The 13,638-nt window shown below is 31.8% G+C and overlaps 1 protein-coding gene across 6 annotated transcripts in view; it reads left to right on the forward strand.

The window, feature by feature from the left end:
• Kif20b (kinesin family member 20B) overlaps window positions 1–13,638 on the forward strand; it is a 70,142-nt gene that overhangs the window by 20,100 nt on the left and 36,404 nt on the right. For all 6 annotated transcript variants that reach the window (XM_047554536.1, XM_047554539.1, XM_047554541.1 and 3 more), the window contains exons 17-21: window positions 916–947; window positions 6,635–6,785; window positions 10,731–11,964; window positions 12,278–12,416; window positions 13,306–13,425. In XM_047554536.1, coding sequence (XP_047410492.1) covers window positions 916–947; window positions 6,635–6,785; window positions 10,731–11,964; window positions 12,278–12,416; window positions 13,306–13,425 — 1,676 coding nt within the window. The remainder of the gene's footprint in view (window positions 1–915; window positions 948–6,634; window positions 6,786–10,730; window positions 11,965–12,277; window positions 12,417–13,305; window positions 13,426–13,638) is intronic.

A 13,638-nucleotide genomic window follows, 5' to 3' on the forward strand; every position in this document is an offset into this window, starting at 1 on the left:
CCATTTATATTGTTGTGGTTAAAAATGAACTTTGCTTTCATTTATTTTTAGACTAATATTATTAGAAAAAACTTCTGAAAACAAAACAAGTTAAAAAAAAAAAAAAAGCCCTAAAACAAACCCCCCCCCAAAACAAAACTAAGTACTAGTTTTATAAATACATTAAAGAAATCCCTTAGGAAATTGTAAAGGTGTAAATTTTATTCTTCTGATAGGAAGATTCTGCTATGGGCTTACCAATTTGGTAGAGTGGTTTAAAGTAGTCTTTTAGATTCATGCTTTATTTTATCTTTGAAGGATTATATGTATTTATATGTATGTTTTATTGTTGATGCCATCTGAGTTTACTAGAGATCAAATACTCCACCCTTTTCTGTGTAAAACAAGGTAGATAGGAGATAACAGGTCAGTGGTGCCTCTGCTTTTTGACGTGGACCAAAAAGGAACTTGTTCCATTTCTCTAATGTTTTGCTATTCCTTTACTCTTTAGCACATGTCACTAAATTTTGCACTCAGTTTTTTTTTGTTTATTTTACTTCTTGTATTACTGAAAATTAAATGCAGGGTTACTCAACCACTGAGCTACATCCCCAGCTCATTTTTATTTGGACACAAGTCTTGCTAAGTTGCAGAGGCTAGCTTTGAATTTTCAATCCTCTTGTCTCAGCCTCCCAAGTTGCTGGGATTACAAGTGTGCACCACCACACCTGACTGCTCAAAGTTTTCAAAGTGGCTTTTTTAATATATTATCCTCTTGTGGTTGAATTATCAGATGAGTATTATGCCCTTCTAATGCTGTCAAAAGTTTTTTCCTGAATATAATACACTATAGCAGCTCATGTTTCATAGTTGTTCAGAAATGTTTCATAGTTTTTTTTAGATGCTTAGATGTTTCAATATTCTTTATTTTTTCAGAATTGGTTCAAGAACTTGAGACGTCTAATAAGGTAATATTTTAATCTTTGTCTTGATAAGGAACTTAAAGTAAATGAAGGACCATGAATTAGGACCTTGTATGTTTATTATAAAAATAATTTTTAAAAAGTAGTAAATGTAGTTGAGGAAAAAAATGAAAAGTGTAAGTGCCTTCACCTTTCTGCCTCTTTTCAGTGATGGTCAGTAAAAAGTTTCTTCAAATGTTCTAGAAGATTTATACATATGTAGAATACACACACACAAATTTACTCCTTTTAAAAATTTTTATACAAATGGGATTATAGTTCTTTGTCTTGTTTCTTTCCTTAAAAGATAATCTTGAAATAATTCTATATTGCATGTATAGGTGTCATTCATTAGGCATATGACATTGCTTAGATATATTTAAATTTTGTTTATTTTTCTCTAAAATTACTAACCATTTTAAAATATAGGATAAAGCCTGAGCAGTATACAGAATATGAATGAAAGTTACTTCTGGAGAGTCCTCTGCACTGTAATGACTATACATCACATATTCACCCCAAGTGGTTGAGGGTGGATTTGACTTTTGTAGATCTATAAAATGAAATTTCAGGTATCTGTGGAAGTGTTGTGAATTTAGAACTCTAAACTTGTTACTTTTCTTACTCTTCTTTGGCACACATCTTATTTTAACTTAAATTTATTCTTCTAAAGAGCTGAATATTTTAAGATATTAAATATAAATGGTTCAAAATTTAAAATTTAAAGAAATAACCAAAATAATGTAGGGGAAGACATTATAGCTATCTAGACAATTCTTTATCTTTTTCTTTATTTTTCTAGTTATGAAATAGTAGATTCTAGTTGTACAAGTTAAATCATATTAAAGTGTGTAAAATAGCAAAGAAAGGAGTTCCCATAATCTTCCTTCTAAATTAAAACAAAACAAAATCAGCAAGTAGATTGGTAGCTCTTACAAACTTTTGTTTTATATGTATTTAAGTTTATAGGGCACTTAACTATTTTCTGGACATCTTTTTAAAAATATATATATATATATATTAACTCATTCAAATCTCAGAATTCTGAGGTAGATATGTTATTTATTTATGTATTTATTTATTTATTTTGGTACTAGGGATTGAACCCGGTGGTGCCTAACCACTAAGCCATATCCTCAGCCCTTTTTAATTTTTTATTTTGAGACAGGGTCTCACTGAATTGCTTAGGGCATTGCGAAGTTGCTGAGGCTGACTTTGAACTTGTGATTTTCCTGACTCAGCCTCCCAAGCTCCTGGGATTATAGGTGTGTGCCACTGCACCTGGCCATTATTACTTATTTTTATAGAGAGAGTAAATGACTTGCCTAGGGTGATCAAACTAAAGGTGAAGAATCTAGGAACCAGATAGTCTGGTTCCAGATTCCTCTTACCTAATATGCCATATTACTTCTCTTTCCTTTGTATACAGAAACAAGGTTTTTTTAAGCAAAAATGAGATCATAATGACAATTATGTTATAGTGTATTGCTATTGCTTATTTTTATTTAATCCTTTAACTTCAAGAAATTTTAAAACTGTATCATGTTTGCATTCTAGATACCCTAACATTTTTTTTGCTAAACGTTGCTATTTTTCTCCTTTGCAAACAAACAAAAAAATTATGCAGAATCAAAGAAGTCAAGAATTGGTATATAAAATTAATCAAAAAGAGATACTACCAACAAATTTTCCTTATAAGGAAAATATATTTAAAGGCAGTGTAAGAATTTAACTTTGCTTTATAAAATAGCTGTTATTAGATTAAAAGCTCATGTTTTTGTTCAAGGTAAAATAATTAAAAAAAAATTATGCAACCAAGACTCTTGTATTAACAATGTTGAATTGCTTATGCTGAGATTGAATTAAATTTACTATTGTGTAAATTCAAATTTTTGAGAATTTAGAGGAGGGCATTTGATCTTTTTGAACATAACATCTCATAACTGCTAACAATGTTTTGCACCGAAGAGGAAAAGAATATGAAAACCTTGGAAATTTAAACCTCAGTTGAAAGGGGAACTCTGAGACAAAAGGAACTTGAATGTACTTAGATAACAGATTTTAATGATCAGGGAACTATAACATGAAATTCAGTAGGATTAGGTCGGTTTTTTTTTTTTCCCTTAAAAGTTTGTTTTAATATGCATTGTTTTTCATATGCTTATTACCAAGAATATTTTCTTTAAAAAGTTACATTATATACTGTGACATGTAAAGCCTTTAAAGGTTTTTAGCCTTTCATAAATAGAAATTTATGTGATTCCATATTCATTTATTCAGTCTAAGATAATCAACCCATCTTTTTTTTTTTTTGATAAAAATGACTTTTGACTTTCTTTTTCTCCCTCTCCTTCTTTCCCTGTTTCCTTTTTTCCATATTATAAGATTCTTCAAATTATTTTTAGATGTAGAAATGGTAAGATATATGTAATAATCATACCATATAAGTGTTTATCAGAAATTATTTAATGTTTTAAAATATGGGCTATGACTCAACCAGTGTACAGCATGTGAACAAAGGATACTTCTGTATGGTCCCTAGCACCTTAATGACTTCAGATCTCATATTATCCCAGGTGGTTGAATAAATTAATAGCTAACCATTTCCTCTTTGTTTAAATATGCTTTTGTATGTTTGTTCTGTGACCAGAAGAGGTAAGAGTGGTAGCTTGTAAGATCTAACAGTTGATGCTCCTTTGTATCCTGTCAGACTCCTAAACCCACCAACATTCTTTGAATCATCTGGAAATTAAATGGGCTTTAAAATTTTTTTGTTTTCTTTTTTATGGTGCTGGGATTGAACCCAGAGCTATATGCATGCTAGACAAGTGCTCTATCACTGAACTGCACACCCAGTCCAGTTGGATTTTGATATTGCAGGGATAAATGGGGGGCATTCTTCTTTTCTTTCCCCTTCTCCCTCCCTCTTTACTTCCCTCCCTCCTTCCTTCCTTCCTTCCTTCCTTCCTTCCTTCCTTCCTTCCTTCTTCTTTTTTGTATAAGGGTTAAACCCAGGAACCCATTATCACTGAGCTACATCCTAGTCCTTTTCATTTTATATTTTGAGACAGGGTCTTGGTAAGTTGTTGAGCATCTCACTAAGTTATTGAGGCTGGCCTACAACTTAACCATCCTCCTTCCCTAGCCTCCTGGGTCACTGGAATTATAGGCACACCTGGCAAATGGGAACATTCTAGATGAATATTGTCTTATCTCTAGTGGCAGTCCTTTCTATTGGTAGTTAGATACATTATTCAGTGTGTTAACTTTTCTGAATGTGAACTGGGAAAAATAGCCCTTTTAATAAGGTGGAGGAATAGGGATGAGAAGCAAAAAATGATTTAATTCAGGCAAGAATACTCGTTATCTATTGTATACCAGGTACTGTGCTAGATTATACAGATTAATGAAAATTACTCCTCTTAATGATTTCCCCTCCCGTAAGAGAGATAAAGTATAAACACAATAGTGCAATGTGCAGTAGAAGACCTTGAGTAGTGCATTAAAGGGTTTCAGTTTTATTTTCTAGGCAGTGAGGGGTTATTTTAAGCATTATTTATTGTTTTTAAAATATATTTTTGGAAATGTGGCAGATGGATTGAGATGAGTTTAAGATTGGAGACAGAGATCATTTAGCTACCTGTTGGAAGAGTTCAAATGATAGTTGATGAGGACTTTGGTTTAGGGTAGTGGTGGTAGAGATTAAGGAAAAGAAAATTGATTGAAATAAGGCAAGTAAGGCATTTGGGACTTGGGGTCTGATCTTTTCTGATAACTTAATTGCTGGGACTCCAGGCGCTTATCACTTTTATTTGGTTCCTTACTACATGATTTTGCTCTGATTTTTTTACATCTTGGTTTTTATGTATTTTAAAGTCTGCTCTTTGATTCAGTGAAGGAAAATAAAAATAAGAGAAAGGAATGCCAGAGATAGATTACTTCTGGTGGCCACAGCTTAAAAAAAATTTTTGGTAATTTCACATGGAATTATGTTTATTTCTGTAGTATATTTATATACCACAATGTGTTAGCAATATTTAAATAAGTAATGGTAAAAAATGATAATCATTATTCCTAGTTTAATTTGTCCCTGCTTATAAATACCTAATAAGATAGGTTCTAACCTTGTTTTATCAACTAATTTCAAACAGTGTGCTCAGTTTTTTTAAAAATATTTTTTAGTTGTAGATGAATACAATACCTTTATTTTTTAAATTTATTTTTATATGATGCTGAGGATTGAACCCAGTGCGTCACAGGTGCTAAACAAGCGCTCTATGACTGAGCTACAACCCCAGCTCCCAGTGTGCTCAGTTTTTACATAAATATATAAACAAATGCAAAGTAATTTGAAACTTACCTGACTGTACTAATTAACTGATGATCAGGGGTCACTATTCCAGAGCTTGTTGTAAAGTAGACTTCATAAATGAAAAGGTTTATTTTGTTCTGAATGATGGTTCTGAGAACCGAAGATATAGCTCAGTGCTAGAGCACTTACCTAGCATGTCTGATACCCTGGGTTCAATCCTCAATACTGCAATGAATGAATGAATGAATGAATGAATGAATGAATAATTAAATAAATAAGTAGGTAGGTAGATAGATGGATGGATAGATTCCTTTAAAAAATGTTTCTCATAGTTTTTTCTCTCTAAGCATATCTCATGAGCAGAAAACCCCCCTTTCAATAACTGACTTTTGGAAGATAGATTTTTGTTGTAAATTGTGCAGTCTAAAGTGGGGGCAGGGAGGGTGACCAAGTTGTTATAGGTACCTTGAGTTGGGGAGGAGACAACTTAGACCCATTAATGGAGCTCTTTCAAAGGTTCAATTTTCTGTCCCAGGATTTTGTCATGTGTTGGTAACACCAATGGACTAGTTAAAAAAGCATGGAGGTTATTTTTATGACATCCTTTGTTTAGGAATATCCAAAAACAACTCTGCTTAAAAAAATTATGTCATTAAATAGTTATTTTTTCTCTCCTGGGAATAAGACATTTGCTGATTTTAATGATGTAAGATGGCATATTGTGTTTTATTACACTTTTTCAAAGTAGATTGGTATGATTCTTTGCCATTTCAATCCCTTGATTATTTTTTAGACTTGCTCAACACTGCTGAAATAGTCTTCCTCTTTCTGGATAAGTCCATATTATACTCTTTCTGTTAGTCTTTTTTTAGGGAGTGTATTCTTTGCCATAAAATACATAAAAACCTAAGTGATCTCGAAGTGCAGTTTTAAAACTGTGTGTAGACTGTGTATCTTATGACTATACATAGGCTAAAAGCTTAGGTTAAAACTATTTTTCTGGGAGTTCTCCAAGTTAGGACAATATTACTTAAGAGGTTTTGATTATAAAACAAAATAATTGTTGAATTTCAAGAGTGAAACCTTGAGGTTTGAATTAAAGTATAAGAAACAACTTTTTCAGTGCTTTCATATTTTTCTTTTCACAGTACATTTCAAATGTGACTTTAGGAATGAGTGTTCGTAGAGTCCTCTGGTCATCCCCAAATGTTACTTGTTTGCCAGAGCCATGTTATTTTAGGGTAAAACAAGAAATAATTTAGAAAATGTTTCAACAAAATTGAAAATAAAATTTTTATGGCACACTCTTAAGAGGTAATTTATGTAGTTTTAATATTTATTATCGCTTTCTGTATGTGAATTATATTTAATTTTGCTTTAGGATGAGGCTGGTACATCTTTTTTAATAAACAATAAACCGACTTGTAATGAAGCAGTTGAAATGCCTAAGGACAGTGCAGCTAAAACCTATGCACAAAGAAAAAGATTACATGAAAACCAACTTCAACAAGATGAACCACCAGCAAAGAAAGGTACTGCTACTTTAAATGTCAGCAGGAGGCTTTTAAGAAATCTAATTCCTAAATCAGTAGATAGAAAAGCTATAAGTGGAAAATTTACTTGTCTAAAGAAAAAATCTCAAGAAAATCTAAATATCATGAATTTTTATGTAAACATGTTATAAACTGGAGGATAAGTATATTTAATGCTATCTTTTCTTTAAATTAATGTTTTTAGATACTATGCTTTTATCACTTTGTTTTGCACACCTGTAACTTTTTCACTGTTTATAATATTAAAAATTACTTTCATAAATATAGTACCTATTTCTCCCCAAATCTCTTTACATTGTTTTCTTTCTTTGCATTCTTTATTCATTTGGGGAAAAAGGATACTTGACAGTAAAACTTTGAACTAAATATTACCAAACAAATGTATTTTACTAAGATGCTAGGAGACAGTCTGATGAAAAAATAGTTAACAGTTGTTTTTAAGAAAGTGATGCTATACAACAAAGTTGTGATTGAATTTTGGAAGATAATTCTCAATTCTTTTATGGATAAGCACTCCAGAAGTGCTTATTCATAAGGACCAAAGACAGTTACAAGGAAGGCTTGACTTGAAATTCTCCTCTTTAAGAAACCTTTTACTTGTAGTTGGTAGTTGCCCACTCAATCCAAATAGTGTATTTTTAAATTTGTTTTCTTTATAATGAGTCCCTGTCTATTATCCTGTGTATCTCAACTGAGGGTAATGCTAAATTTTTCCCCTTCCTCTTTGAGGCTGGAGAGACAATGTAAATTATAATAAAACTTTGTTCAATGAACTTTTAAAATTAGTCTATATTAAAGAAAAGTATTCTTGGAATCTCATAATGGGATTATATGATTACACCTGCCCAAGAACATTTAGACAATTGGGTAAACAAAAAGAATATGAATTATATTTGAAAAATTAAAAATTAAAGCTTATTTTTGGTGGATACACTCCTGAAAGTGAAACTGGATAAATTCTTGGATGTGATAGGGAGGTGAAATTCCTACATTATGCAATGATTCTTCACTGAGGGCATTCTCTCACTGGGGCCAAATCAGTATTTTTTTTTTTTTTTTTTTTTTTTTTTTTTTTTTGGTATCAGGGATTGAACCCAGAAATTGAAGGTGTGCACCACTGGGCCCAGCTACAAATCAATATATTGAGAGGGCTAGGGAATTTTAATTTATCAAAAGGAGTTATAGGATTGAAAAAATCTTAAGAATAACTACTTAAGTTGTTTTCCTCCACTGTGTATAATAGTATTTGAAAGTCCTCAGAAATGCTTATATGTTTCCTTTATTTAGCTCACAGCTTCAACTGTGGTTAGCTTACAGGAAGATAGAGCCTTTAATTTGCGGATAGTGTGGCAGATTTAAATTTAATAAGTGTTTATGATCTCAAAAGTGCCACTGCCTCTATTGAACAAATTTGGCATCCACGGGCTGATGTCATCTCTCAAGTAGGGTGCACAAGACCCAGCCAGACACAGGCTAAAACTTAAAAGTTTTGAGTCTCATAACTACCTGACATTTCATATTTGGCTCTTAATGGGCAATTACATATAGCAGTGCTGCAAGATAGGTGCTTTGTAATGAAGCAACTGATGTTTAGATCCCAGATGTATTGGTGATTATCAGCTTCAAGAAATTTCCAGAAATAATGCCTAGAGTACTAATTCTCATAGTATTGCATATAAAATATACCCCAGACTTAACAAATCAGTATCTTTGGGTGTGGTCCCAGGAATCTGCATTTGATAAGGACCCTCTGTAATTCTTTCCAATCAAACTAGAAGTCACTATTGTATTATAAGTATTTAAAGAGAGGACCTCAAATTTTTAAACATGCCGTTATAAGAAAGTAAGTTACTATAACTGGGGTATGTCAGATTTATGAATTTTTGCATATATCTAGAACTAGAATAGGTTACTGATTATAAACATATTTGTAAACATATTTATAAACATGTTTATAAAGATATATACATATATTTATAAGGATATATAAACAGATTATTTTTAAAGATTATTTTGGCAGATTGATATGTTTCAGAGTTAGAAAAGGAGAATATACATTATGTAGTTAAGTTTAAAATATTTAGGTTTATTGATTATTGTTTCATTTAGGTTTATTATTTAGGATTAATCAGACACAGAGAGTCTGCCATCAGGGAATTTTGGAGTCTAGTAGCTAAGAGAGACAAACACGTTTCAATAAAGTCTACGGAGCTGAGATGTGTAGAATAATGGGGTGGAGAGGTGCTCATTATAAAGAAAAATAAAATAAAAAATACCCTCTTTAGATTCAGTGGGCAGCTACCAACTGAAAGTAGTAAAAGGTTTCTTAAGGAGGAGAATTTTAAGCCATGTCTCCCTTAAAACTGTCTTTTGCCTTTATGGATAAGCACCTGTTGTGCTTGCTGTTATATCTGGGACCTTTATGAGGAATTTGACTCCTAGTTACTTAGTGAGGGTACCATATAAAAATATAGGTGAATTCCACAGGCAAATAAATGTTCAGTGAGGGTGTGATTGAAGGTCAAAAGCATAATACAGAGTTGACTGACAGAGCAATGTTGTGAAGAAAATTTACATGTAAACATCAAACCATGAAGGAAAATAGCATAAAAAAATAAAAAGGAAGAGTTAAATTCTTGTCTGTTTTGAAATAAAGTTCCTTGGATGTGACACACTCTTCTGACCCTTATTATTATAATAGAAATAGTATGGAAGCATTAAAATATACAGATATAATTTATATATCTAAAATATATGTCTAAAAGATTGAGTATTATTTAAGATTTAATCATAAAATCTATGTAAAAAATGTAGAGGAATATAATTGGACAGTTGTGTGAGGTGGGTTTATTTGTCAAAATGAGTGTAATGAATTAAAACTTCAGCTAGTAGTGCATTTACTGTGGGCAAAGTTTAGTCTATGCCAACTGTAAATATTGAACAACATTTACAAAACGATTTAACTACTTCATATATTAATGCATTTGAACATCTTATCCCTAATTTTAGAGTAAGTAGAGCAAACAGAGATATCCTTATTGTAGGAATGTACACGGCCCAAAACATTTCTCTCTCTCTCTCTCTCTCTCTCTCTCTCTCTCTTTTTTTTTTTTTTTTTTATGGTGGTGTGGGGGATTGAATCCAGGGCCTTGTGCTTTGGAGGCAAGCACTGTACCAACTAAGCTATATTCTCCAGCCCCAAAACTTTTCATTTTTTACTTGCCAAACCCTCTGTACAGATTTTCATGTTCTTTTAATAGCTAACTATATCCAAAGCACAGTGTTGTAATCTCATTGTTTTCTCGTTCTCCATAACAACTCTTGTTTAGGTGGTGGTATTACTATTTCCATTTTGTATCTGAAGAAATGGTAATAGGATTAAGCAGTTTATTGGTGAGCTAGTGAAGGGTAAGCCTATATTAAATGACTTCTGAGAATTTCAGCTGTTTCTCCACTGATTTTAGCTATGAAAATATAAGATACTTAATTTGTAAATCACTAATATTGTAGATTACATGATATAATCGTACTTTATGACTTCAAAGCAGTTGGATGTGGATATCTGCCTAGGGTGTTTCATTGTGATCCCCTCTTATCTGCCTTATATAATGGTAATACAGTTTGTGGTATAAACTTTAAATAATAATGAAACTTATACAAGGTGAGTTACTTGAAAAAAAACTGGTAATAACTACTTAGAGGTAGCTATCATCAGTTTGCTGTCCCTCTTTTGCTAACTCTGATTTAACTTGTGTAAATATTTTTTTTCTATAAATGTGTTTATAGTATATAGCCTTTTTTTTCAATAGTTTTAGGTTTTCATTGAACATTAACTTTCATAAGTTTCATGTTTGAATATTGGCTTATATGGTAATATTTTAGTTAAAGTTTGCAAGATTAATAATAATTTTCTTAATTTTAAAGGACTTATTGGTTCAGTTATCCCTGAAGACCAAAAGAAAAGTGAAGAAATGCAGCAGACCATTTCAGGAGATGGGGAAAGTATTAGAGTTTTACAAGAAAATAATGAAGAGCTGAAAACACTTTTACTTACTGTTGAGAATGAACTTAAACATGAAAAGGAGGAAAAAACAGAATTAAATAAACAGATTGTTAGTTTGCAGCAAGAACTTCTTTTTCTGAAAAAAAAGAGTTTAACTTTGAGTACAGAAGTTCAGCAAATTCAGTCAAATTATGAAAATGCAATTGCTGAATTACATAAGCAGAAAGGAATAAATCAAGAACAGGAGGAAAAGATCATGAAACTATCAAAGGAGATAGAAACTGCAACAAGGAGCATCACAAACAACGTTTCACAAATAAAATTAATGCAAACAAAAATAGATGAACTCCGTTCATTTGATTCCATTTCCCAGATCTCAAACATAGATTTACTCAATCTAAGGGATCTGTCAGATGGCTCTCAGGAATATAATTTGCCAAACACAGAGTTACACCTTTTAGATAATGAGTTTTTGTTAGGTAAACAGGTTAAAGAATGTCGTGTTCAGGAACTCAGTAGGGAAAGCTCTTTCCACTCTAGTATTGAAGCTATTTGGGAAGAATGTAAGGAGATAGTGAAGGCCTCCTCCAAAAAAAGCCATCAGATCCAGGAACTGGAACAACAAATTGAAAAATTACAGGCAGAAGTAAAAGGCTATAAGGATGAAAACAATGAACTTAAAATGAAGGAGAGGAAGGAGAAGAATCAAGGCGACCTACTAAAAGAAAGAGAAAGTCTTATAAAGCAGCTGAAAGAAGAACTGCAAGAAAAAAGTTTTAGTCTTGATGTTCAGGTACAGCTTGTAGTTGAAGGAAAAAGAGCACTTTCAGAACTTACACAAGATGTTGCTTGCTATGAAGCCAAAATAAAAGAGCTTGAAACAATCTTAGAGACTCAGAAAGATGAATGTAGGCATTCAGCCAAGTTAGAGCAAGACATTTTAGAAAAGGAATCTATCATCTTAAAGCTAGAAAGAAATCTAAAGGAATTTCAAGCAAATCTTCAAGATTCTATCAAAAACATCGAAGATTTAAGTGCCAAGGAAGTCAAGTTGAAAGAAGAAATCACACAATTAACAAGTAATTTGCAAGATATGAAGCATTCACTTCAATTAAAGGAAGAAGAAAAAGAAACCATGAGACAGGAGACAGAAAAGTAAGTAAATCTTATTTAAACTGTTGAAAATTTTACAAAGAATTTATGTTTCTATTAGATGGACATAATTTAATCTGATTAAATATAGTGTGTATGATAAGTGAAGGACTTGAATTCTGTTCCTATAAACCTTTAGAAGCAAAAATTATCTGCAAAGATCACTTTATTAAAAAAAATAAAATTCTCTGATTCATAGTTTGTATATTCCAAATTTGTGAAGATATGTAATTTTGTAAAGATTATTACCGGTTCATATGATGATCCCAGGTGGTTAATGGTGTGTCACTATAGAAAAATGGCTTGTGTTTTTTAGATTGAAAGAGGAACTCTTTGCAAGCTCTGCTCTTACCCAGAAACTCAAAGCAGCTCTTCAGAGGAAAGAAGAAGATCATGCTGAGCTGAAAGAGAAACTGACTGATGCCAAAAAGCAGATTGAGCAAGTACAGAAAGAGGTAGGTTATTTCAAAAGTTGTATGACCAATGATAAAGATCATTTCTCTTACATAGAAAGCGTAGAAACTAATTTTATGATTTAACAGAACATTTATCAACTTTATATTTCTTAAAATGATGAGAACAGTTATTTCATAAAGGAAAATGTAGCCAACTTTAACAAATTAGAAAGACCAAAATTAAGAAAAGTATGTGCCTTATGTAGAATTAGAATATTTTTTTCCTTTTAAGGACTGCTAAAAATCAAATCCCTCCAAAAAATTAAGAAGTAGCTTTTCTCTGCAGATGATATTTAAGAAAGTATGTAATGTGACTTTTATAGTAAGTTTTTTATTAAAATTTAATTATTCTAAATTCAGAATGTACAAAGATATATTTAGTGAGCATAAAGTCCTTCCCATTCTTCCCAGCACTTGTTTCCCTCCAAGATATCAAATGTTGCTAATTACTTTCATTCGCTATGCTTCTCCCTTCCTCCATCATTTTTACCTTCTCCTTAAAAAATGAAAACATATGGATGCTTTTTCTACTTAATAATATACATTATTTTGCTGGTGATACATACATCCCTGCAGCTCAGAAGGCTGAGGCAGGAGGATCAGTGATTTCCAAGTTAGCCTCAGCAACTTCGTGAGGCCCTCATTCAGACCTTGTCTCTATAAATAAAATACAATAAAGGGCTGGGGATGTGGCTCAGTGGTTAAGTGCCCCTGAATTCAATCCCAGGTACCTTAAAAAAAAAATTAATAGTATACATTATTTTAATATTATCTATACATTTTTCTAATGCAGTTTTGAGGACATGAATTTTGAACAAGTGGGTATGAATTTAACAAAAAGTAACAGTTGAAAAAATATTTAATTTGCTTTATAAACATTACTTTATAGGTGTCTCTAATGCGTGACGAGGAAAAATTACTGAGGAGTAAAATTAACGAACTGGAGAAAAAGAAAAACCAGTGTTCTCAGCAAATAGATCTGAAACAGCGAACCATTCAGCAACTCCAGGTAACAGTTTTATTTTTTAATGATGATTTAAGTGCATTCTGTTGGTATATTTTTTTCTGATAAAATGTGTAAGTTCATTTTTAATAACAAATTGTCTTTTTTTTTTTTTTAAATGCTGGGGATTGGACTTAGTTCTTTGTACATACTAGGCAAGTGTTCTACCACTGAGCTATATTCCCAGCCCGGATCTTTCCTAAAAATTGTTTTTTTGTT

Source organism: Sciurus carolinensis, chromosome 5 (genome assembly GCF_902686445.1).
Source record: "Sciurus carolinensis chromosome 5, mSciCar1.2, whole genome shotgun sequence".
NCBI classification, from domain to species: domain Eukaryota; kingdom Metazoa; phylum Chordata; class Mammalia; order Rodentia; family Sciuridae; genus Sciurus; species Sciurus carolinensis.